Here is a 26760-nt window from a genome sequence, read left to right as displayed (position 1 = left end):
AAATACTGACATGCATAGCTATAGTTAATATATATATTTCATTTGAACTAATATTCTTTTTCATAATCTTAATTTTTTTTTAGTTAAACACTTAACATGAGATCTCCTCTCTTAACAAAATTTTAAGTGCCATTGTATTATTGTTGACTATCTGTAAAATTCTGCACAGAAGATTTCTACAGCTTATTCATCTTGCTTAACTACAACTTTATGCCCATCAATTAGTAACTTGTCATTTCCCCTTCCCCCAAGCCCCTGGCAACCACCATTCCAATCATTGATTCTATGAATTTGACTATTTTCTGTACCTCATTTAAGTGGAATCATGCAGTATTTGTTTTTCTGCGACTGGCTTATTTCACTCAGCATAATGTCCTCAAGGTCATCCACATTGTCACATATTGAAGAATTTTCTTCTTTCTTAAGGCTGAATAGTATTCCATTGTATGGATATGCCCATTTTCTTTATCCATTCATTGGTTGATGGACATTTAAGTTGTTTGCACATCTTGGCTATTATAAACAGTGCTGTAACACAGGTGTGCTATCTCTTTGAGATCCTGATTTCAATTCTTTTGGATAACTACCAAAAAGTGAGATTGATGGATCACATGGTTATGACACAAAAAAGCACAGTCAACAAAACCAAAAATAAACAACTGGGACTACATCAAACTAAAAAGCTTCTGCATAACAAAGGAAACAATCAATTGTAAAGGCACCCTTGAAAATATTTGCAAACCATATATCTGATAAAGAGTTAATCTACAAAATGTATAAGGAACTCCTACAATTTAATAGCATAAAAACTAATAATCTAATTTTAAGATGGTATAAAGAGTAGAATAAGCATTTCTCCAAAAAAGACCTACAAACAGTCAACAGAACATACAATGGCATAATGGCATAACATCACTCATCATTAGGGAAATCCAGATTGAAATTACAATGAGATATCATCTCCTATCTTCCAAGATGGCTATTACTAAAAAAACAAAAGACAACAAGTATTGACAAGGATATAAGGAAATATGGACCCATGCACACTATTGGGAATGTAAAATAGATCCACTATAGAAAACAGTATGGAGATTCCTCAAAAAAATTAAGAGTAGAGCTACCTTTGGCAAAGTCTTGGGAAATGGCTTTCTTTACCCATTATGAAAGTGTTTCCATGGTACTAAGCAATTTCCTTTGTGATGATTCGCTTTCAACAAAAACATGTTGTGATAAAATGAGGGACTGATTATGAGGATGTATATTTTTGGATTAAAAAAGGGGAAAATTGAGCAAGTTTTTTTTTTTTTTTTTTTTTTACTAAATTCTGACCCAGTTTAACTTGGCAAAACCTGTTGGTTTAAGTCTTAACTATTGTCAGGTAGTCATCAAACATCTGGTGGCAGAAATCCTAATATTGGTTAATGACTAAAAAGAAATGTAAAAAGCCTTGTCAAAGTAGTTTTTAAAAACTCGAATTTGTGGTCTAACAATAAATATCTTCTCGATCTTGAAATTTCAACATGTCTCCTACTTAAAACTTTGTTCCCAGTAGTATTTTGCAAAGCCTCCGACGAATCTCTTTGGTTTTGATGGAATAAATGATGGGGTTGAGCATAGGAGGCACAAAGAGATAGATCAGGGACATGAGTGTATGTACATACTGTGGGGCATGCCTCCCATAGCGAGCAACCATGGACACACCAACCATGGGCACATAGAACATGAGCACAGCACACAAGTGAGACACACATGTATTCAGTGTCTTAAGTCTTTCCTCCCAGGATGCAATGGCAAGTACAGAGCGCAGTATGAGCACGTAAGAGAGAAGAATGAGTGCAGAATCCAAACCAAAGTTACAGATGACAATGAATTGACCATAAATATTATTGACGGTGATGTCACCACAGGGTAAGCGGATCAGATCTGGATGCAGGCAGTAAGCATGGGAGAGTACATTGGCCTTGCAGAAGGGCAACCTCTTCAGAAGGAAAGGCAGTGGGAAAACCATACAGAAACTGCGGATGATAACAGTCATGCCCATACACACCACACAGGCACCAGTAAGAACTGTGGCATAACGCAGTGGGTTACAGATGGCCACATAGCGGTCAAAGCTCATAACCAACAGAATCCCCGACTCTATGAAGGAGAAGAGGTGGATAAAGAACATTTGAGCCATGCAAAAATCAAAGCTGATCTTCTGTAAGTGGAAGCAAAATGTGGCCAACACCGTGGGCAGTGTGGAAAAGGACACACCTAGGTCATTAACTGATAGCAGGGACAAGAAATAGTACATAGGCTGATGCAAACTCTGTTCCTCCTTGATAATGAAAAGGATAAGGGCATTTCCCACAATGGAGACAGTGTAGAGGGTACCAAGGAGCAGAAACACATAGTGTTGGGAGGTCCCCAGCCCTGAGAACCCTGTCAGGGTAAAGGGAGGCAACTCTGAGCTGTTGTGGGGGTTACCTCCCATATTGGCATTACTGCTTAGACTCTAGGACCACTGTCCTGTAAAGAAGATAAACATACAGTTTAAATCATGACCTAGACCTAATATCCTAAGACTCATATATCATCCAGCCCTTTATTTGTAGCACTAATCAATCTTGCTCCCCAAATCATTCATCCTTCTCTCTTATTGTCAACACTATCTCTGGAATTATCTGAGCGTTCTCTTTTATACAGCTGGCTAAACAGGTCACATTGCCTTCCTTTACACCTGTGCCTAACACCACAATGCTTCTCACATTCAAAGCTATGAACTCTTTTCACCAATCTCTGGGCATCTTTTTCCTCAAGACCTAAAATCAAACTGTCTTTATCACTACTTCCTTGACTATCCCACCTTCTTCCTGAACATTTCGCTTAGCCATTGAACCATAAACTTTTCCTCTTTCCGCTCTCTCATGCTACTGAACCTTTATTACCTTATTATGATTCTCCAGCTTCCTCACTCCTGTATAGCCTGTCAGTTCTATCCATCCATCCATCCATCCTGATAAAATATAAATGGGTAGAAAGAGGTGGTCAGTACTAAATCAGTAGTTCTGGTTTCAATCCTCAGAATTTCCTTCCTTGTACCTCAGGATACCCACATTGATCTCTTTGTTGCTATCCAAACATGAACTGCAGGTCCTCAGCTCCCTGAGGCAGCCCTGAATGTGATAACATAGCCATTAGATCCATCTTCTAGGGCCCAGGACCAGCGATGCCCGCTGCCATGGATATTTGTTGGCCATGGCCAGCAGAGGTAACTTGTCTTCCTGCTACCACCTTCATAGCTATAGGTTTGTGTCTTCTTTCATGCCCACTTCTCTGCCAGTCCTGCATTATAGCTTTGTGAATCCAGTCTTCCCTCCTGACTCAGTTCCAAGAACTCAGCCGTGACTCTCGCTCACTGTTGAGCCCCTTCTGTGCTTAGTGCAAGGTCTTGCACAGGAGATGTACTCACTAAGTCACTGATCCCTCCTGGGCTTTTGTTCTCTTTGTTGTAAACTGGAGATTTTAAGAAACCGAGATAACAGGGTTGTAGAGATCCAAAAGTGGACAGTTGTGAAAACTTTAAGGACTTTGCAACTTGGGTTCTATAGCCTTCTGTCCACTGTCACCTCCAGCTGCTCATCTGCCTTTGCCAAACCTCCATCTGACTCAGGACTGCTCTATCCTCTCTTCTCAGGATGCATTTCCCCCTGCATTCCATATTCTTAGTACCACTTTGTCTTCTCTACCTGAAAACTCTTCCTAAACATTTTTATTTGTCTCTGCATGAAATGTGCAGACACCCTTGATTTTAGTTTCTTAACACTAAGTAAGGTCCTGCCAAGTGGTATCCAAAGCAGTCAGTGTCTTCTTATATATGCGCCTCATACCAGCTATTCAAAAGTGAGGGGTGATTGTTCACACCAAAGCATCTATGTCCAAGTTTAGCCTGTTGGGGGTATTCCTGCTGAGACAGTCATGTCTGAAACAGAAAGCATGGCAGGATTTTAGAGAACAAGAGCTACAGATAGAAAATACAGAACTGGGAAGGTGGTAAAGGTGAAAGTGTACAGGAAATCAAACAACCTGACTCAAATTATGGAGAGCCTTTCCTCCTTCTGACTGTCATACTATAGCACTCAGGATTTCTAAGTTAGGGGAAGAGTGCCTTAAGGCTTGAGATTTTGTGCATCTGACACTCCAGTTTACCTACCTGAGAGAGCTGTGCACATGGAAGGTGCAGAGGAAGGAAGAGCAGTAGTGGGGGCCCTGAATGCCTTACTCCAACCCCCAAACGGTTACTTGTGCCAACTCTCTGGCCTGACAATATAAGGTTGCATTCAGGAAGTCCCTTGAGCTTATATCTGCTCAGGTACTCATGGACTGCTGGGAACACGGAACATCTACACATCTATTTTACAGCCAAAGAAATTGGGTTTAGCAAGAACCCCTCAGATACCTAATGTTTGCCTGCAACTCACCAGGCTGAAAAATGTAGTATCTTTTCAAAACTCCCACTCATGTGTAAGTCAGACCAAAGGATTCAGTGTCTCACCTAATGCACTCCTAGACCTTGCAGTCACACTGATTGCCATGCAAAAAGGTCAGGAAATTACCCAAGCCCTGATCAATACTCATGGGTTTATCAGTATCCTGTGTCTACTGGCCCTTTGTCATAAGTCTCTTCAAATTTTCCCATATGGAAAGAAAAAAAATACTGTCTTTTCATTTACAGCAAGGTAACAATTTTTACCCTAAAGTTCTATGGTATAAGGTGTATGTTAACAAAAGTAACTATAAATGGAGTCCTTCCTTCAATAGTAGACATGATTTTAGTCTTCAGAAATGTGTAGATGAATAAGCATAACATTTCATAGTCTAGTTGGGGAGAATCCTAAGGAAACACCTCTTCTATATTTCAGTGAATTCAATGATAAAAGATACAAGGCAGAGTTTAGGAAAGAATAAAGGAGGGGAATTTACAATATTCTAGGGCAGAGAAGATTTTCAGGTGTATCTCTTGCTTTTCAAATTATGAGCAAATATTATTTAAGTGAATATGGTAGGCAGAATGCCCCCCACAAATATGTCCAAGTTTGGTACCTATGAGTAGGTACATTTCATGGCAAAAAAGGACTTTGAAGATATAATTAAGATTATGGACCTTAAGGATTTGGTGGGGGGGTGACTTAAGTATACCAAACTGATTCACATGAGTCCTTAGAAACAAAGAACTTTCTCAGGCTGGAATCAGAAAAATGTGGCAGAGAAAGTCAGAGAGATTCAAAGCATGAGAGGCACTTGGTCCACAATTACTGGAGGGAGTTGAATGAATAGCATGAGAGTAGTGTAGACAGCCTTTAGGAGCAAATGCCATCCCCTGGCTAGTAGCCAGCAAGGAAATTGAAACTTTAGTCCTACTTTTACGAGGAACGGAATTCAACCAACAACTTACATGAGCTTCAAAGCAGCTTCTTCTCCAGAGCCTTCAGTAAGGAACTCAGCCTTGCCATCACTGTGATTACCTTGAGAGATCCTAAACATTAAGAGTTTCTGGACTTCTGACCTACAGAATCTATGAGATAAGATATTTTTTTTTAATTTTTTTAAGCTGCTAAGTTTGTGATAATTTCTGCCAGCAGCCAGAGAAAACTAACACAGTGAGTCTCAGGCAGAAGGGAGAAGATGAGGAAAGAACAAAAGAAGGGTCATTTCTGGCAGATGAGAAAACACAAACACAGGTATGAAGTCTTGAAAAGCAACACTGGAGAGGAGAATGGGAGACAGAAAGGAAGGGTTTAGGAGGTTTAAAAAATAAGTTGGAAATGAGTGAGAAATTAATTCATCAAAGCCAGACAATATATCATCTCAATTGAGAGTCCAAGAAATTTGGAGAAGAGTGGTGTCTATGCCATTGCTCTACACAGGAGAAAGAAATGTTAAAAAACAAGACACTGCCCAACATCGAGTCACTTGTGTAAGCCCCACACCACCAAATAGAGACTTAGTTATAGATTGTCTATTCCAGGAATGGAATCTTAAACCAGTCCATCAGGAACTCCCTGACTGGCACTTGGGAAGCAATCTGCCTGATGGACTTCAGTCATCCCCTCAAGGAAAGTAACCTTTCAATAACCAAACCACTTTATTGCATAGTATAACTTCCTTGTTCCCTCTCCTTTCTGCCTATACAAGTCTTTATTTTGTACAGCTCCTCAGAGCCCCTTTCTATTTGCTAGATTGGATGCTGCCTGATTTAAATTGATTTTTGCTCAAATGAAGTCTTAAAATTGTTGTTCGGTTTATCTTTTAACAGAAGATAAGTACAAACTTAGTGATAGGACGTTGAGCGTTCCTGTCTAATCCCACCAACATTCTTCTGAAATGAGAGTAAGATCATCAGCTGGGAGTAAGAGGTTGGGGGCAACAGATGTGAGCAATTTGTGAAGAGAGAAAGTATGAGATAGGAAACATGGAAGCATGTATGACCAATAGTGAGTCTTATTACAGTTTGGGCTAATTCATGAAGCCATTGAGTATATCATTGCTTCTAATCTGTCCAACCTCTTCATCACACTACTCTTCTAGTAAATGCTTTTTAATCTTCTTGGTAAGTTCTCCTTGAAGCTCTCTGTTCTCTTGCTTCAGTCTATACCGATTGCTTCTCAGGTCTCTCATGCAAATAGCAGCAAGGAATCTGTCCTCCTATTCTCCTGGGGTTGGAATTCCATTTCCTGGATCATGTATCTTCCTCTTTTGTCAGCATCCATATTTGTTTGCTGGAGGTCTTTCTTCTTCACACTTTAAGGGCAACATTTTTTATTAAATTGCATACCGCTTTTTCATTTCTATGCAACCCTGTTTTTCTCTCCTTTCCCTGTTTGTAGAAAAACTTTCCTGTGCCATCCATGATGCTAAGTACCCTAAATGTTTGGTAGCAATCCCACTGCATGCATGTGTGAGAGTGGAGGGTTTCCCTCAACATTCAAGCAATTCTCTGATATCAGCTTGGTGTCCTATACTTCAACTCGATTCTGACAACTGTCTACCCAGCCTCAAATCCCACAGGTTTAAATCTCAGTCCCACAAGTCTGCCCTTTGCTTCAGATGCCGTTAGCAAGCCAAGGTTGTTACCTGTGCTTCTGATTGACTGGCAACAGATTGGAGTTCCCATGACCTGCTCCTTGGACTTCAGATACCAGTCATAAGTCCAGATTGTTACTTGTACTTCTGAGAAATTGGCTACAAATCAGAAGTCCTCATGACCTGCTCCTTGGGTTCTTAATTTGTTGGAGCATCTCGCAGAACTCAGGAAACCCCATTTTCTCACTAGATTACTGGCTTAGATAATGATGTTAAAACAATCACTATCTAGATGAAGAGATACATAGAGCAAGGTCTTAAACAAGGGATCTTCTATTCTCATGAAGTTTGGAACCTGGCACGGTAACATATAGAAATGTTCTTTCACCTAATCTGGAAGATCTCCAAGCCTCCTCTTTTGGGGATTTTGTGAAGGCTTCATTACATAGGCATGATTGATTAAATTATTGGCCATTGGTGATCAATTCAGCTTCCATCCTCCTCCCCTCCGCAGAAATTGCAGGGTGAGACAGAAATTTCCACCTCTCTATTTTTGGTTGTTCCCCCTGGCAACCAGCTCTTATCCTTACATGCCTTCCCCAAGTCACCTCATTAACACAAGCACAGTTGTTGGTGGAAAGAAGCTTGTTATTAATAAGACATCCATTTCATTTTATGGCTCTGAAGTGTTTTCAGGAACTGAGAACAAGAGACCAAATGCTATAAAAAAAGATGTTCCCATTGCTCTTATCCTTTAAGAAATTCCAAGCGTTTGGGGAGCTGTGAGCCAAGAGCTGTGGATAAAGACAATATCTATGAGAAATCTATATTTGGCCATCTGAATGAGCAAATACGTATTTCTTCTAAATCACAATATTGCACACCCTCACAAAATTCATATCTTATTTTGGGACATATAACTATAAAATAATATGCAAGTCATGATCCTCTTCACCTTCCTGGGTAGAAACATAGTCACCTATTTTTCAAGGGGATAATTATGGACATTTCTTCATCTAGGAAACAGAAAATAGCAAGCAGATAAGACTGTATATGACTGGGGTTTTTTCATTGCTCTGAAATCATTGAGTCAGATCTGATCTGTATTTTTCTATATCCACCCTAGATGTGTTACAAGTAGGGGGATAAGAGGGAGTTCCTTGCTATATGTTTGTGAGGGTCCACACTGGAAGCCCTTTATGAGATGGAGGTATAGCAACATATATCCTCAGATAGCAGTGTGAGCTGTGCTGAGTAGAACCTAAGGGAGGTAGGCACAGAAACAGACTCTTGGCCCCCAAATGAAGCTTCAAAATTGTGTAGAAGGGACCCAGATTCCATACAGTGATACTTCCTATGCCCTCTACTCCAATGTGTGCGTCCAGAAGGTTCTCATTGAACCAACACCAACATGGAGAATGCCTTAACTTTCTGTTCCATGAAATAAATATATTGGCATTTGCTTCCAACAAATGTGTCTGCTCAAGCAGACACACAGACTTGGATGGTCCTTGGAGGTACTTCCAGCTCATAACAAGTGGGTGAACTTGGTTTTGCTTGAAGAGACCGCATACAATTCATGTCACAAGAAGAGACTAAAGAAGCCAAGAGCTCAGATAAGATGTATCTGATGACCTGGACACCCAGAGACCTGTGAGCATGTTGGAGTAAACACAGTTCTCTTCAGTAAACCAGGTCACAGTCTGACACTTACCTCTGTATTGGCAAGTTACAGATCCAGGCAGAGTCATAAATGTTCTATCTAATGGACTGAACAGAAGAAGACTTAAACAGCAAATATCTGCTGAATTTCTTTTAGACTAGGCCGATTTTTAAGGCCAAGAGAAAAGTACTGAGTGTTTTTATTTATAGAATGTGATGTGGAAAATAGGCCAGAGGCTCCCAGAAAGGTTTTCACAGGTATGGAAATGAGCCAAATAGTTGCTTCAAAATCCATCAGATTTAAAGGAGCAAGCAAAAGTACTGTCACCGAAAGCATATATTGTCCACTTATTAAGGCAATAGCCTTATTATAAGTCATATTTGTGACAGAGCCAAGATCATTAAACAGCAATATTGTTTCAAAAAATATTTCTTTATGTACCTGCTAAAGGCCAGGCATAGTGCTGCCACTGTACTGAAATTGCTATAGGTATACTTTATATAGCATATAAGGTCTGAGCAATATAAATATGCAAGGTACATTTGCAGCAGGTTTGAAGGTTGCAAGTACAATTTATTTTTTATTTCCTCTGGCCAGATCCATAATGCATATGGTATTTAGACTATGAACAACGTAAGTCTTCATATAGAATTGTTCTTTAATAAAATTATGATCTATGTTAGAGTAAAATATTTTAGGAATGTGGTAATTCATTAAAGTATAAAGAGATGGTTGGTAGGTAAATATACGGAAAGATAATCACTTATTAATTCATTTCTTTACTTATTTGAACATGTCTGGTATATTTCAGGCCCTCTGTTAGAGACTGAAGAGTATAAACATACATAAGACACAGTCCTTGTGCATGAGTTGTTTACAGTCTGGTGGAGGAGACAAACTACCCAAACTAATGAATATGATTAAACTAAATTCCAAGGACAGTGGGGATGGAAAGCAGGTATAGAACAGTGCTACTTAGGGTTCAAGAAAGTCTTAGACAAAATATTTATTCAGACTCTGGTTTATACCCATGATGTTTTGAAGCTAAACCCTGAATTTTGCATTTATTCTTGCTAAATAAAAATAATATAAGCAAATAAAATATGTGTATTATCATATAATTTTTAAAGCAGTTTATTTTATTCACTCTTCAAAACAAACATATGAAGTAGATAAATCAGAGATTAGTGTCTCATTTTACAGATGAGGAAATTAAGACTGAGAAGTTCAGCCCACTTACTCAAGAAGTCACCTCTTTGGATGGGTTAAGTAACCTTATTGTGCTGATGTTTTCACAATATAAACATGCAGTAAATCATCATATTGTACATCTTGAACTTATACAACATCGATTTCAGTTATATCTCAATAAAGCTGGAAAAAAATAAAGATAAAAAAAGATGTCACCTGTGATTTACATTTCTCTCCATAATAATGGGGGACAGAGAGAGAGGAAATGCTTCTTGATATGAGATTCTGATCTTAAAAAATGTATTATTAGTCCATATGTTTATTCATTAATTTATTCACTTATGCTTTTCTTCTATTGTTCATCCATTATTATGTATTAATCTATTTTTTTCACGTACTCTTTCATTATTCCTGTAGCATCATCAGACATTATCTGAATGGAGGGACTATAATAAGTCTGATGGGGATGGACAGAGTGGTTGAAAAAGTTGCTGTTTTAGGGAGCTCAGATTCCATAAGGGGAAAGCAGATAGATATGAAAGAGTGAGGGAAAGGTCATAGGAGAGAAGCAAAGGGCCGTTGAATTCAATGGAGGTTGGCAGAGCCAAGTGCTTGCATATTTCAGCACCTCCCATGTGAAAAGAATATGCCAGGAATCCTTAAGTCTAATTCTGACTATTTAAATATTGTAGCTGTTGGATTAGTCAGGGCTCTCCAGAGAAACAGTACCAATAAGATGTGTATATAAAGAGATTTATTGTATTTACTATAAGGAATTGGCTGTCACGATTACGGAGATGCAGAAGTCTAGACCTAGGAAAATTGTTGGTATAGTTCCAGTCCAGATATGAAAACCTGAGAACCAGGAAAACCAATGGTATAAGTCCAAGCCTAAGACCAAAGGCAAGAAAAGACTAACCTTCCTGCTTTGAGACAATCAGACAGAGATGTCTTTCTTTTATTCTTGGACTTTTACTTTATTCAGTCATTGAGTGGATTGGATGAGGCCCGCCTACACTGGGGAAGGCAATATGCATTACACAGTTTATCAGTTCAAATCTCAACCAGAAACACCCTCACAGATACACACATAAATAATGTTTAACCAAATATCTAGACTCCTTGTGGCCCAGTCAAGTTCACATGTAATATTAACCATCACAACTTGACTTTTCAATCGGCATGATGGGAAGAGCTCTGTCTCCTGGAAACATCAGAAACTAATCACCCAAGCTAAGCTTGCATACTGGTAAAGATGTGATACCTAGCCCGTAATTAGTCCCTCTTTGCCCTTGTCTTTTTCAGAATTGTGCAGGCCCATAACCAGAAGTCCTAACCATGTCACCAAGTATCTTAAAAATAGTTCCCTGCTTCTCCAGAAAATAATCTCACCCTGTAGTGATAGTTGACATTCTTTGGGTTATTCTTGAAAAGAGACCATTTTTGTGTTTCTAAAGGACATTGAATTTTTGATTTATGGATAAGACCCAAGATAGTTCTGGCAGGTGTTGGCCCAATATACCAGACTAAATGATTGTGCATTGATCTTATACCTCAAAGTGTAACACTAACATTCTTTGGATTGATCCTCTCTTCCAATGGTGTCTGGATGGTTATACCTCCAAGACAAAATCCTTCACAGTTTTTAGCTCTACCAAAGACTCAGGATTTAACCCTAAAGAGCATCTTGAGGAGCCTGCGACGTATCTCCTTTGTCTTAATGGAGTAGATGATAGGATTGAGCATGGGAGGCACAAAGAGGTAGAGAATAGATATGAGGATATAGACAGCATGGGGCAGGCCAGCACCAAAACGATGCACAATGGACACACTTACCATGGGCACATAGAAGATGAGCACAGCTAGGATGTGGGACACACATGTGTTCAGTGTCTTGATGCGCTTTTCTCCGGAGGCAATGGCAAGCACTGATCGCAAGATTAGTACATAGGAGATGAGAATGAGTGCAGAGTCCAGGCCAAAGGTGAATAACACAATGGACAGCCCATAGTGGCTATTGAGGGAGACATCAGTACATGCCAGCTTAATCATATCCACATGAAGGCAGTAGGCATGGGAGAGGATGTTCTGGGAGTGGCAGAAGGGGAGTCTGTGCAGCAGCAGTGGGAAGGCAAGGATAAGGGCAAAGCTTCGGAGGACAGCACACAGTCCCATTGCCACAATTCAGGCATTAGTGAGCACTGTAGCATAGCGCAGTGGGTGGCAGATGGCAACATAGCGATCGAAGCTCATAGCCAGAAGGATGCCAGACTCTGTCCAAGAGAAGAGGTGGATGAAAAACATTTGGGCCAAGCAGGCATTAAAGGAAATCACCCTGGCATGGAAGCAGAGGGCAGCCAGCACGGTCAGCAATGATAAAAAGTAGTACATGGGCTGGTGCAAGCTCTGCTCCTCCTTAACAATGAGGAGGATCAGGGTGTTTCCCGCAATGGAGATGGTGTAGAGCAGCAGAAGAGGGAAGGATAGCCAGGATTCCATGGTTTCCATTCCTGGGAAGCCCGTCAAGATAAAGATGGGAGCATCAGAGGCATTGATTTTGAAGTTACCCATGAGAAGCTGGCTACATGTGTTATCAGCTAGCACAACTGTGTCTAAGACTACTATTGTTCCTAGGGAGGAAAAACAACACAAAAGTTTATAAACTGTGATTGCACATAGATTTTATTCCTAAAATACACTGATATTGGGGCACCTGGGTGGCTCAGTCAGTTAAGCGTCCAACTCTTGATTTCAGCTCAGGTCATGATCTCATAGTTCATCAGATCGAGCCCCATATCAGGCTCTATGCTGACAGAATGAAGCCTGCTTTGGATTTTCTCTCTCCCTCTCTCTATCCCTCACCCATGTGCATGCATGCATTCTCTCTCTCAAAATAAATAAATAAAAGGATGGATTGGGAGGATGAGGAGGAGGTCATGAAATGCTAGCCATCAACAGAAAGACTTCTTTCTTAGACATCTTTCAGAAAGACTAGATTAAGACTCTTCTTCAGGGTGGTTGACTAGCTCATTAAGTGTCATTGGCAACCCTCTGGACACCTTCAATGTGGCCATCATAACAGCTGTCCTTCAAATGCCTCAACTTTCATAGCCATGATCTTAGCTAACCCCCAAGAGATGTTCACACTTACATCCAGTCTGACAGATGAGGAACCAAGTGATCAAGAAAGGAAAGAGAATTAGTCCAGATTTTCTTGGGAGGCAGTTACATGGCTGGAACTAAAATTCACTAATCCAATTTCTACCTGAGGAACTTACGTGGTCTACAGTCCCACATTTAATACTGGTCCTGGAAAATCAAAATATCTCAAGAGGCATTGGAGAATACTAGTTAAGAATATGGTGCCAGAACATCCTGGGTTTGAGTCCAGTGACATTAGATAAATTTCTTAAACTCTCTTCTCCTGTGTCTTTACTTTTAAGACAGGAATAAAAGAAAGTTGCCCTATGGATATGGATACATGCATATGTAAGACAGAAAGAGAGAAACAGACAGAGGAAGAGAGAGAGAGAACTTGGACTTGAAATAGGTCCTGCCCACAGTGAGCATTACATAAGTACTGCTATTATTGTTATTATTTAAAAGTTATTATTTTAATAGCATGTTTAGATGGAAAATAAATCGCACATCGTGCTTTCCAAAAACACAAAAGTCATTGAATGTGTTTATATTAAACTTAAATTTGTATTTTTAAATCGCTTGTTATCACATAATAGATCATGGTACAGACAAGCAGAAGTAAATTGCAAAAGGTTGAAAATTAAGCAAAAAAAATTATAACACTGAAAACATTCTATCCATTACCTTATTTTCTCCTATGAGTTATTAAGGAATAGCATTCTTTCATTTCCATAACAGACCACTGTGTTTCATCTCAGAGACAGTCAAAGTTCAATAGGGAGTAGAAAATGCGAAACACTGCCTGACATCAGCCCAAGTGAGATTGTGAGGAGAGGTGATAAAGGAGTATTAATTTTACATCTTCCCTTTTGGTCTCCTGCATTGTGGAATTTCAAAAAAAAAAAACATTTAGGGAGGGAGTTACATTTAAGAATATTTCATAATATTCTAAAGTATGTCCAGAGAACCTTGCATACCCTGTAATAAGTGGCTTTACCTGATGTTTTTGGAATTTATTTTTTCTAATTAAAAAAAATTGTTTATTTCTGAGAGAGAGACTGAGTGTGAGTGGGGGAGAGGCAGTGAAAGAGGGAGACACAGAATCCAAAGCGGGCTCCAAGCTCTGAGCTGTCAGCACAGAACCCAATGCAGGGCTCAAACCCATGAACTATGAGATCATGACCTGAACCAAAATTGGCCGCTTAACCAACTGAGCCACCCAGGCAACCCTGGTTTTGGAATTTAGGTGTTAGATGCCTTCTACTTCTCATGGATGGTTCCTAACCCTTGAGTGGAATTATTCACCATTGAGTAATTTATTATTTATGTAAACTTTGGGGGGAAATTTGCTTTAGTCCTGCCATAGTGCACATATTATATCAATGAACAATCAAATTATAAATCAGAGAGAAATTCCCTGCTAGATGGATAAGGGTCTGAGACAAAGCTTCAGAGAACTGCTGAGGACGGGGATGCTGAGCAGCAGCACTGGACTTGAAGAGGGAGGAGGATGGAGCAGATAAGCCCTGGGAAACCTGTACAGTGCAATGAGCTCCCATTAGTACCACACAAAGAAACTGACTGAGGATTTTAGAGGAGATAGTCTTAAGGAGATGCATGGGTCACTCTCTTCTTGAGCACCCACCCCTGGATTTCATCCCATCATGCCACATGTTCCACTATAAGGAAGTCTAAATTGTCCCAAGTAAAAGACTACTCCTGGATTGGGTCAGTTTTAGTACCTCCTTCCTGTCCTAATTAGAGATGATAGAGTTCAGCTGAATGTTCTATTCTGTTCTTTATCTTCTCAGTGTTCAGACAAAGCAAAAAGTGGGGCAGAAGATGAAGACAGAAATGATAACTTGACAAAGAGAGAAGAATTGAAGAACAGAAAGAGACAGAAAGGAGGGGATAAAAAATACAGAGGAAATAATATGGAAATGGGAGAGTCAAGTGAAGGAAAGAGGGTGTCAAACATAGGGAGACAGTGACTAGAACATTAAAGATGGAGAGGAAGAAAGAAGACAAATAAGGCCAAGAACACCTCTTAAGAACACTGAGAACATTACAAGGTGATGCCTCAGCAGCTCCATGAGGGTGGGCTGGGTTTTCCCCAAGCTAGGCCAAGGATGTAGAAGGCCCTAGTCACACCACATTTCACGGGAGCTGCCTGCCAGGCTCTGGGAAGTGGAGGGGCTATGGGAAGCCATTCATATCCCCCAGTCAAACCCAGCTGGGAATAGATTCCTCACAGGGGATCCCAGCGGACTCTGCTTGCTGTCTATTCCATGGATGATCCAGACCTGTTTGTGAAGATCAAGGCTCTCAGACTCTTCTCCTAGCTGAGCAGGGCTTACCTGCCCCCACACCATGTCTTCATGGCTCCTGAGATCCTCTTAAGGATGAGTTTTAAGGCACCTATGGCATATGAGGAGTGTGAATACCAGGGGGCCCAGTGATTGCAAACAGTAAGCTAAGAATATAACTCATTCTTCCTTATCTTCAGCTCCAGAATTTCTTTTCCCCACACCATGTCCCTACCCTAAGGCTCTCTTCTTAGGGGACTTTCGGAAACCAGAATGTAAGGTTGGCTTGGGTCATTGGTGACAGAAAAACAATAATCATCAAGGATACTGGGTGTTTACAATGTTCCCTAAACTCCTTCAAGAGCTCTATGAGCATTGTCTCTTTCTATCCTAGCAACCACATTTAGATGGAAATGTTCACTTCTCATTTTACAGATGAGAAACATGATGCCAAGGGGGTTAAATTAAGTCCAAAATTATATCACTGAGTGGCAGAGCTACATCCATAGACTGTTCATTTATTCACTTAACATTTTCAGAAAACCTAAAAAAATTTATCCAGCAATGACCCTGAAACATGCATCATATGCCTGCTAATCACTATCATCTTTATCTTTTTCCCCATTTATCCTATCTTTCATATTTGATTGTCTTTCTTTGTCTTTATGCAAACTCCCTCAAAAATAACTAGAGAAAACAAGAGAGGAAAAAAGGATAAAAGAAACAAAAATTATTCTCTCTCATCCTATGACTGTAAATGTCTGGCTTTCCCATAAGACCACTAGCTAATATCTGGGAGACAAGCCTGACTCCTTCCTCAGTACCCCCCAACCAAACCCAGGGCTTGTATTTGCTATATGCATGACATCACATCTATGGTATCACATATACAGCGAGTCCCAGGCAGTTGAACCTTTAAGTTTCAAAGATTACTTGATTCTCTGATTTCTTTTTTAAAATTTTGCTATTAATATATAATTCACCTCTTAAAAAATTCAGTTTTTAAGTATATAAATCAGTGATCTTTAGTGTATCCGCAAAGTTGTACAGTCATCACCAACATCAAATCATAGAATGTTTTCATCACTCTGAAAAGAAACTTCCTGGCCATTAGCAGTCACTCCCCATTCTCATCTACCCTAGCCCCTGACAACAACTAATCCATTTTCTGTTGCTTTGAACATTTCTGAACATTTTATCTAAATATAATCAAATGTGCTGCTTTTCATGTCTGGCTTCTTTCATTTAGCATGTTTTCAAGGTTCATTATATATCAGTACTTAATGTCTGATAAAATTTCCATTGTATAAAATATACCACATTTTATTTGTGTAATAGTTACATGATGGGTATTTGGATTGTTCTCATTTTGAGGCTGCAAATAATACTTCTTTGAATATTAATGTATAAGCTTTATTATAGAAATATATCTTTGGTTCTTTGGAGCATGTAGCCAAGAATAAAATTACTGACTCACTTGGTAACTCTATGTTCACCTGTTTGAAGAAAAGCCAAAAGGTTTTCCAAAGTGGCTTCACCAATTTACATTTCATCAGCAATGTTTGAGGATTCCAGTTTCTCCACATCTTTGCCAACTTTGTTATTTTCTGTTTTGTTTTGTTTTGTTTTCCTAATAGGAATGCAATGGTGTCTCATAGCAGTCTTGATTTGCATTTCCCAAATGACCGATGAAGCTCAACTTCATACCATGTGCTTATTGGTGTGCTTACCATGTGCTATTTGTATGTCTGTTTTTGCAGAAATGTCTACTCAAATCATTTGCTTATTTTTAAACTAGTTTATTTGACTTTTTGTTGTTGAGTTGTAAGAGATCTTTATATATTTTGGATATGAAACTATTGTTAGATATATGATTTGCAAATTTTTTTTTCCACTTTCTTCTCAGTGTCCTTAAAAGCACAAAAGGTTTGTTTTTTGTTAAGTCCAATTTATCTATTTTTTCTTTGGTTTCTTGTCCTTCTCATGTTATACCAAAACAACCATTGTCTAATACATCTGAGTTTTCTTCTAAAGGTATTATAGTTGTATAATTTCTCAGCTTTTTGGCTAAGATCAAGTGTAAAGGTGTTAAGAGTTTTACACCTTACATGTAGACCTTTTATCTATTTGAATCAATTTTTTTACATGTTTATTTATTTTGAAGAAGAGAGTATGAGTGGAGGAGGGGCAGAGAGAGAGAAAGAGAGAGAATCCCAAGTAGGCTCCATGCTCAGCACAGAGCCTGACATGGGGCTCAATCTCACAACTGTGAGATCATGACCGAAGCCAAAATCAAGAGTCAGGTATTCAACTAACTGAGCAGCCCAGGTGCCCCAGAATTAATTTTTTAAAATTTTGAGTTAATTTTTGTATATAAGTTGAGAGAAAGGTCCAACTTCAGTCTTTCTCATGTAGATATTCAATTATCCCACCAACATTTGTTGAAAAAAAAGTATTATTTACCCATTAAACAGTCTTAGTATCATTGTTGAAAATTCATTGACCATAGATGTATGGGTTTACCTCTGAACTGTCAGTTTTCTTCCATTGGCCTGTATGTTTACCCCTTACATTGGTATCATACTGTCTCAAATAATCTAGATTTGCAAAAGAGAGAACAGACAGCATGGAAATCTGAGATACTGTTTCCGGTCAGTAAAAGGATTTTGGAGAATATTCAGGCATGGACAATAAGAATCAAAGGGATCTTCTGATTTCACTGAGGAAGGACAGGCAAAGGCCCACTATATTCTCCTCCAGCTTTCTTATTAAGGGCACTGACATTATCAGCCATGGCCTAACCATTTCTATGCATCCTTAACTATTTTCTCTCAACTGTGTTGTCCAATTAGTTGTCAAATCTTATAACATTTCTTCAAATTGCTTTGCCATTTCATTGATACCATATCTGCCTAAGAGTAGACCTTCAACACCTGAATTCCCAAAACAGACTTCTACTGGCCCCTGCACCAAATCTGCCAGCACTCAGCCATTCCTTCCCTCTATTGACAGTGACTTTTAAAACCCAAATTTCCTGCTTAAACTCTTCAAAATAGACAGACCTCCCTTATTTTAAAAACTAAACAATGACGGAATTGGTCTTAACTCATCTCTACTTCTTCTGACCTATTTGCTTTTTCGCTGGAATAGTTAATCCCTTCTATTCCTCAAGTCTTACAAGCAGAAGTGCACTTTCTATGGCTTGGGGTGAGTGGATGCACCGTGACCTACTAATGGACGTGTTCATGGGCCACCACCTCTTCTCACCGTCTCTTCTTTCTTGTTCCTCATGAACTCCATAATGGATTATATTTTAGTAATGTCACACCACAAAACTGTGCTTGCAAGGTCACCATTGACCTCAACATTGCTAAATACAATGGACTCTCAGTATAGAGATTGATACAGTTGACTTCACTTCTTTCTTGATTTTTTTTCTCCTTTCTTGGACCAGTAAGTTCTCTCTTCCCTGATCTTCCACCTATCTTTATGTCTCTCTCTTCAATTTCTTTTATAAACAGCTCTCCTTCTATTCTCTCCTAAATATTAACATTATCCATGGTTCTTTCCCAAGCTAGCTCAGTTTTGACTCCACATGATCTCTCTGAATGATCTTGGAAGAAAAACCAGATTTCCATTATTTTTGAAACATGCTGATCAACTAATCTGTATCTTCTGCTTTCATGTATTTCTTGTTTTCCAACTGGCTACTTGGCACCTTTAATTGTCTGTTTCATAGGAACTTTAAGATAAAAATGCCCAAAATATGAATATAATTTTTTTTCTTCTTAGATTGATTTTTTCAGCGAGTGGCGGAAATTCAGTAGCTAAGTCAGAAATCTAGCTATCATTCCACACATTCTTTCTTTCACGCATTCTTTATGTCTATTTACGTAGGCAAAAAATTCTAAATATCCTACCACTTAGGATAAGTGGTAAAGCAAGCTCTAAAAGAGAAGTGGGTGTTTGAAATGGCAGGTAAAAGGGATGAAAGAGAAAATTAACTATTAGAATAGTTGCTTAGTAAAGCTGAAGTGTAAGGCCGTGTGTTAATTGGTGTATGTTCGTGATTTTTTTTCTAGTGTTAAGCAGTGCTAGGGCTAACGTCAGGGAAACTAGATACAAAGATTGATCCAGGATAGATACCAGGAGCTAGTTTGATGGAAGAACAAAGCCTAAATTGCCAGAAAAAAACATCTCTGATAGAAAGATCAGTTTTTATGATATTGATTTTAACTTTGTCAGAATTATGATTACAAACTTACCTGTAAACATTCAGTCATCTGAAAACCAAATTGCAATTGCAATTTCTTTCTTTCTCATGTTCTTCTCTGGTGCATTACCCCTCCTGAGCAGCAAGTAGAACAGTTTCAATAACTGACTCAGAGCAACCCACTTTATTCATTAAATCACCACATATTGCCAAGGATTTACTTTCCCTGCCTTATATATATTTATTTTAAGAATAATATGTGGCTTTAGATTATAATATTTTGGAAGTATCTGGAAGTTCTAAGATTAAATATATTGTTAGGCTCTGACGAAAGAAGTCATTAGATGCAGACTGGAAGCTGGAAGAAGGGTAGGGGTGTACTTTTCCTGTTAGCTTTCTGCTCCTGTAATTGTCACCCAAGCAACTGCTTTATCCTTCACAACAGCAGTTGATTCTAACATAAGCAGCTGGTTCCAGTTTGTGGGTGGTTTTCCCCCCACTCTTACCTCCAAACAGCTTTGTGATGTAACTTATATATACCAGCGCCATCTCTTGGGGGCCCATTCTTAGAAGTCTGGGCCCCAGCCCTCTGGGCAGTGTCCTTTAAACTTCTATAACCAGAATCTTCTTTCTCACAGAAGAAATTCATTACAGCAGTTACCAAATCTCTATCAAGTCAGTGTGCCCTGCAATTCAAACTTCTTCCATCCATAACTATTTATATAAAAACAAGAGTTCTCAGAGCTTAATTTTATAAAAATTAAATGGAGATAACTAAGGGTGAAACTTGTCTCATACCATCATTATTGATTTTTGAATATATAAATTCATTGAAGGAAAAACAAGAAAAACCCCATCAATCTTTTTTTTTCTTAATTTTATTTTTTATTTTTTTTAAATTTACATCCAAATTAGTTAGCATATAGTGAAACAATGATTTCAGGAGTAGATTCCTTAATGCCCCTTACCCATTTAGCCCATCCCCCTTCCCACAACCCCTCCAGTAACCCTCAGTTTATTCTCCATATTTATGAGTCTCTCCTGTTTTGTCCCCATCCCTGTTTTTATATTATTTTTGTTTCCCTTCCTTTATGTTGATCTGTTTTGTCTCTTAAAGTCCTCATATGAGTGAAGTCATATGATTTTTGTCTTTCTCTGACTGACTAATTTCATTTAGCATAATGCCCTCCAGTTCCATCCACATAGTTGCAAATGGCAAGACTTCATTCTTTTTGATTGCCGAGTAATACTCATTGTATATATATATATATATATATATATATATATATATATATATATATATATACCACATCGTCTTTATCCATTCATCCATCGATGGACATTCGGGCTCTTTCCATACTTTGGCTATTGTTGATAGTGCTGCTATAAACATGGGGGTGCATGTGCCCCTTCGAAATAGCACACCTGTATCCCGTAAATAAATGCCTGGTAGTGCAATTGCTGGGTCATAGGGTAGTTCTATTTTTAGTTTTTTGAGGAACTTCCATACTGTTTTCCAGAGTGGCTGCACCAGCTTGCATTCTCACCAACAATGCAAAAGAGATCCTCTTTCTCCGCATCCTCACCAACATCCGTCGTTGGCTGAGTTGTTAATGTTAGCCATTCTGCAGGTGTAAGGTGATATCTTGTTGTGGTTTCGATTTTCCTTTCCCTGAAGATGAGTGATGTTGAACATTTTTTCATGTGTTAGTTGCCATCTGGATGTCTTCCTTGGAGAAGTGTCTATTCATGTCTATTCATGTCATGCATTTCTTCACTGGATTATTTGGTTTTTGGGTGTTGAGTTTGAAAAGTTCTTTATAGATTTTGGATACTAACCCTTTATCTGATATGTCATTTGCAAATACCTTCTCCCATTCTGTCGGTTACCTTTTAGTTTTGCTGATTGTTTCCTTCACTGTACCGAAGCTTTTTATTTTGATGAGGTCCAAGTAGTTCATTTTTGCTTTTGTTTCCCTTGCCTCTGGAGACGTGTTGAGTAAGAAGTTGCTGCGGCCAAGTTCAAAGAGGTTTTTGCCTGCTTTCTCCTCGAGGATTTTGATGGCTTCCTATCTTATATTTAGGCCTTTCATCCATTTTGATTTTATTTTTGTGTATGGTATCAGAAAGTGTCCAGAGAACCCCATCAATCTTATTAAAAACTTGATTTTGAAAAGAATTGGTGTATGTTTAATAATTTATGAAATTAAAGTTTCTTTACATGGCTTTATTAATGTATAATTAAAATAATTGTAATTATCAAACATTTTAATACTCAAAGCCAAATGATTAAAGAAAATAAAATTAATCATTACAATTTGCATACATATTTTTATTGCAAACAATGATGAAAGAGTGAACATCACAGGATTTTTAAGCTTAAAAATTAATATGTAGGAAAATGGACCAACTTCAAGGAGACAAAGCAATAATGTTAAATTTGTGACAGTTATGGAAACCTTGTTCATGTATTTTTAAGTGGATAATAAAGGTCCACTTTATTGGACCCCTTTATTGGTCCACTTTAAAGTGGGGAAGAAAATTTCAAGGCTATTTAGATTCCATAGGACTTATAAGACTAAAGTGATATTTTTATCTTAAAAATGTCAATATTTACACTATACTGAACATCATATCCTTTTCTAGTGCTTAAGTATTAAATGACAATTCTTAGATGTCAACTTGATATTTTTGAGGGAGCATATACTATTTCAAAATTCTTTTGGCAAGTTCCCAGGCAAAGGTTTTTGAAGACCACTGGTTTGTATTAACATGAGAGGAAACAGGCATGAACAAAGGAAAAGAATGCAGTACTCTGAAGTCTTTGGGGGGAAGGAATCTTTGGTGTGAAGGTTTGATGGATGGCTGATGTCAAAGGATCTGGGGGGATTTGGCTAAAGAAGTGATGGCTCCACTTCCAGGCAAGCTTCGTGGGTATGAAACCTGCACAGTAGCATAAGGCCCACACTTAGAAGGGTCCTGTTTTTGATTTAATATTCTGCTTCCATGTTGTTAAAATTATTAATAATTAATTTTTAAACGTATTAAGGCTAATGAGACAACAGAGCATGAGTATTTCCACTGCCATTTCTTACCACTGTATTTACATATAGCATTCATGATGCCCTGTCTACATAGAATACTGTGGACCACGATACATGGAAATTCAGTGAAATACACAAAATTAAGGGAAAGCAGAGAAAAGGAAAGAACGGAGGATATAAGAGAAGAGAAGGGAAAAGAAACATAAAACCTACTAGGTTTTATTTCCACTTTCCTTGAAAATATCCTATGGAAAATATTCTTTCCTCATGCCTTAATCTTTGTTTTCCAACCACTCCTTATTATCTCCCTAGGAATAAACACCACGGATCAAATCTCTAGAGCAAGCAGCTTTGGGATTTCATAACTGAGCATCACAGAGAGTCCGTAAATAGCCTCACTTACCAAATCCCTTAATCAGAGGAGGCTGGAACTCAGAACTATGCTGAAGATACTCAATGGGCTCACAAAATTGAGGGCAGATCAGACTTTTGAACTCAGTTTCCACACTCAGCCCCTTTACCCTCCAAATCAAGTCCATACAACCTGCACAAGAACACAGCTTTCACATCCCTAAACAACCCACTGCCTTCAGGCATATGACACCTGCACAAGCTATTGCTCTACCACATACTCTCCCACATAGCCCCACACTCACATGTGACACCCATTACAAAGCTCCAGGCTCAGCATGCTCAGCTTGTGAACACATGGCACTCGACACAGGTATGTTTTTGAAATCACATTCTAGAAAAAGATTATGCTCAGAGAAAGAACTCAGAGTTTAATGATAAAAGCCTAGGTCTCCAAGGCATCATGGTGATCCACAGCCAAGGCTGAGTGGGGCAAATTTGGGAGAGTTCTCCCATTCCACCCAAAGTAGTGCTCCAGTTCAATGTCTTTTTTCCCTGGGCAGGGGGTGGGGGCGGAAACGTTGCTTGGACCTCATCTTTCTGGTACTCACATAGAATACCAGAGTATCTCACAAAATAGCAGCTTCCTTACAGTAATCTTTGGAAATCTCCCTTTGCTAGCAAGAATAGGCTGGGAAGGGTGGGCAGGAGAAGGTGGTAGTGACTCCAGCTTTCCACTTGACCGCCCACACTTTTCTCCGGTACTGGCTGGACTTCCATCAGTGGAAGACCCCAGGCAAATAAGAAGGGATTTCATTGTATCTGTCTTTTCAAAATCCAGAAATGAGTAAAATGATTACAGCATTAAATATTAATATTAGAGCATCTGGCAAGAAAGATAAAGGAATTCAAATATTGGCCAAATAAATGGACAGCCAAGTGATGTGAAAATATCCAACTTTGAATCATGAGATGTGAGACATAATTTCAGTCCTGATAGTAATTTGCTTTGTGATCTGGATTGCATCAGTTTATTTCTCTGAACGTGGACTTTCCCTTGGTAAAGCAGGTATGATAGGTATGATACTTTTTATCACTCCAGTATGTGGCTACAGGAAAAAGAGCTTGCACAAAGGGGGAGGACACTATTTTTGGTGTCCAACTTTTTAATCCCATATACTTAACACCTTCTCACCCACAAAAATGTGAGATAGGTAAGGCAGGTGGTCTCATTTCCAACAGATAAATGAAAAAAATGAATCTTAAATTATTGTGGGACTATCCAATGCTGAACATGAATATGCAGAAGACCTGGGACTAGGATTCCAGACTCATTGGTTTTCATAACTGGAGACTGCTTAGAGGAGGGAAAAGATTTTTTTTGTCAAGGTTGTGCATCATTATTTGACAAATTAGGACTAAAGTTTAGGAATCCAGGTGCCTTACAAAGCGTTCTTAGGTATGATTGGGGCTTGGAATGTGGATATCAAAACATGATTTTGAGTAAAGAAAATAGCAGATGGAAGAAATGGATTGTATGAGACATATTATTTTAAGATTTGGAAAAAATTAAAAACAATATATGTTTTTCTCAACATAAACAAAATTATGTCACAGAAAGGTTACCATTTTAGGTGATGAATCAAATATATGAAGGCATTCCATCACTCCTTGGATACAGCCCTTTGTTTGCCAAGCAGAATGTCAGTTTCCAACATCAGTGATGACAGTCTCCCAGGCACACTCATCCTTACTGGGATCCCAGGACTGGAGTGGGCCCACATCTGGATCGCCATCCCCTTCTGCACCATGTATCTGGTAGCGCTGACTGGGAATGCTGCCCTCATCCTGGTCATTGTGACAGACAGTGCTCTTCATGCACCCATGTACATCTTCCTGTGCCTTCTCTCACTCACTGACCTGGCTCTCATCTCCACTACTGTGCCCAAGACATTAGCCATTTTGTGGCTTTATGCTGGAGAGATTTCCTTTGGTGGATGCCTGGCCCAGATGTTTTGTGTCCATTCTATCTATGCTCTGGAGTCTTCAGTTCTTCTCGCCATGGCCTTTGATCGCTATGTGGCTATCTGCAACCCACTAAGATATACAACTATTCTCAACCATACTGTCATAGGCAAAATTGGCCTTGCCAGCATATTCCGTAGCATAGTTTTTGTCTCCCCATTCATCTTCTTGTTGAGGCGACTGCCTTACTGTGGTCACCATATCATGGCCCACACATACTGTGAGCACATGGGCATCGCTCGCCTGGCCTGTGCCAACATCACTGTCAATATTGTCTATGGGCTGACTGTGGCCCTGCTGGCTGTGGGTCTGGATTCCATCCTCATTGCCATTTCCTACGGCTTTATCCTCCATGCTGTCTTCCGCCTTCCATCTCAAGATGCCAGGCACAAGGCTCTGAGTACCTGTGGCTCCCACCTGGGGGTCATCCTGGTCTTCTACATTCCTGCCTTCTTCTCCTTCCTCACCCACCGTTTTGGCCAGCACCGAGTCCCCAAGAATGTGCACATTTTTCTGGCCAACCTGTACGTGCTGGTGCCTCCTCTGCTCAACCCGATCATCTATGGGGCTAGGACCAAGGAGATTCGGAGCCGACTTCTGAGACTGCTTCACTTGGGAAAGGTCTCAGTATAACTTCTGAGCAGCGTTGGAAATGTTAAAGAAAAGCAAACGAGCAAGGATAGTTGTCTAAAACTTTAACATGGATGGAAGCCTGTGATGTGAGAGGCAGAGTGACATGGCAGGAAGCACTGAAAGAGAAATGGTCAGATAAATTGGATACATTGAATATGACGTTGAATGTGCTCCTTGAGCAATTCTGAATTGCCCAGAATGAGGTTAAATTTTTCCTGTCATCTCAGTAGGGACTATAATTTACCAAGAAGAAAGGCATTCCTGTCTGGAATTCACACTGCATCTCATGGCAGAAATATTCTACTGGGAAGTGACATGAAAAACAAACAAAAACCTGAACATTTGGAGTGCTTTGGATATGAACTCCAAAACGCTGGGCAGTGGCCAAGAGCATGAGAACTAGCATGGGGGTGCTTGTGTTTGAATCCCAGCTCCTCTGCCTTTTATCTCTACTTTGCTCAACAGTAAAAGGGGATAATGATAACATTTAACACTTGAGGTTGTGGTGAGGATTGACATATTATTGAGTGTATGTAGAAATCTGAGAATAGTGTCTGAAATATAAAATACCCAATAAATAAATATGAGATGTAAATGTTATGTAACTTCTCTAGACATTATTTCCATTTTACAACTTATATAAGATTTATTTTGTATTATCTGAGCTGACATAATTATTATAACTGCTAATAAAGGTTAGACAGTGCTTGGGATATGATTAGTGCTCAGTAAAACCACATTTTCTCCCATTATTCCCTCCCCCCTCTTCTGATTGTAAGGTTTACTTCTATTTAGCCATAATTTCATCCCTTGTTATAGAAACCTGACCAGTCCCAGTACCCTTATGCACAGTCCATTGTTGACTTCAGTTGCTGTGTCTTTTTAAGTTCATCATAGTTGGAATTTGTTGAGTTTTTTGCATGTAAAAATCAATGTTTTTCATTAAAAATATATATATTATAAATTATTTTCCTGTCACTGCCACCCAAGCATCTGTTGTATTCATTGGCAGTAGCAATCGATTCTAATTGAAACAGTGAGTTCCAAGTGGCATTTTTAATTGCCCCTATTTCTTTTAAAAAATAATTACTATCTCTTTAACTGATATTATCACTATCATCGTTTCCT

At 39.1% G+C, this 26760-nt stretch overlaps 3 protein-coding genes across 3 annotated transcripts; 1 reads left to right on the top strand and 2 right to left on the bottom strand.

Annotated features, from left to right (window-relative positions):
* Nucleotides 1–1531: 1531 nt before the first annotated feature.
* Nucleotides 1532–2476, bottom strand: LOC106966099 (olfactory receptor 51I2-like). Its single transcript, XM_015062174.2, has one exon. The coding sequence runs from the start codon at nt 2474–2476 to the stop codon at nt 1532–1534; it is 945 nt and encodes a 314-aa protein (XP_014917660.2).
* Nucleotides 2477–11581: 9105 nt separating this feature from the next.
* On the bottom strand, nt 11582–12490 carry LOC106966098 (olfactory receptor 51I2-like). The gene is given in 1 exon segment (XM_015062173.3): nt 11582–12490. A coding segment is annotated over 1 exon segment (909 nt).
* A 12173-nt stretch (nt 12491–24663) lies between these two features.
* Nucleotides 24664–25632, top strand: LOC106966097 (olfactory receptor 52D1-like). The gene has a single exon (XM_015062172.3). It carries the CDS (start codon nt 24676–24678, stop codon nt 25630–25632), a length of 957 nt encoding a protein of 318 aa, XP_014917658.3. The 5' UTR covers nt 24664–24675.
* Nucleotides 25633–26760: the final 1128 nt, after the last annotated feature.

Source organism: Acinonyx jubatus, chromosome D1 (assembly GCF_027475565.1).
Source record: "Acinonyx jubatus isolate Ajub_Pintada_27869175 chromosome D1, VMU_Ajub_asm_v1.0, whole genome shotgun sequence".
NCBI classification, from domain to species: Eukaryota; Metazoa; Chordata; class Mammalia; order Carnivora; family Felidae; genus Acinonyx; species Acinonyx jubatus.
Note: the sequence above shows the minus strand (reverse complement) of the source record. Positions and strands in the feature narration are given on the sequence as shown.

Bases quoted from the DNA above. Each gene is read 5' to 3' on its own strand.
- LOC106966099 (XM_015062174.2), bottom strand. From the start codon at position 2,476: ATGGGAGGTAACCCCCACAACAGCTCAGAGTTGCCTCCCTTTACCCTG.
- LOC106966097 (XM_015062172.3), top strand. From the start codon at position 24,676: ATGTCAGTTTCCAACATCAGTGATGACAGTCTCCCAGGCACACTCATC.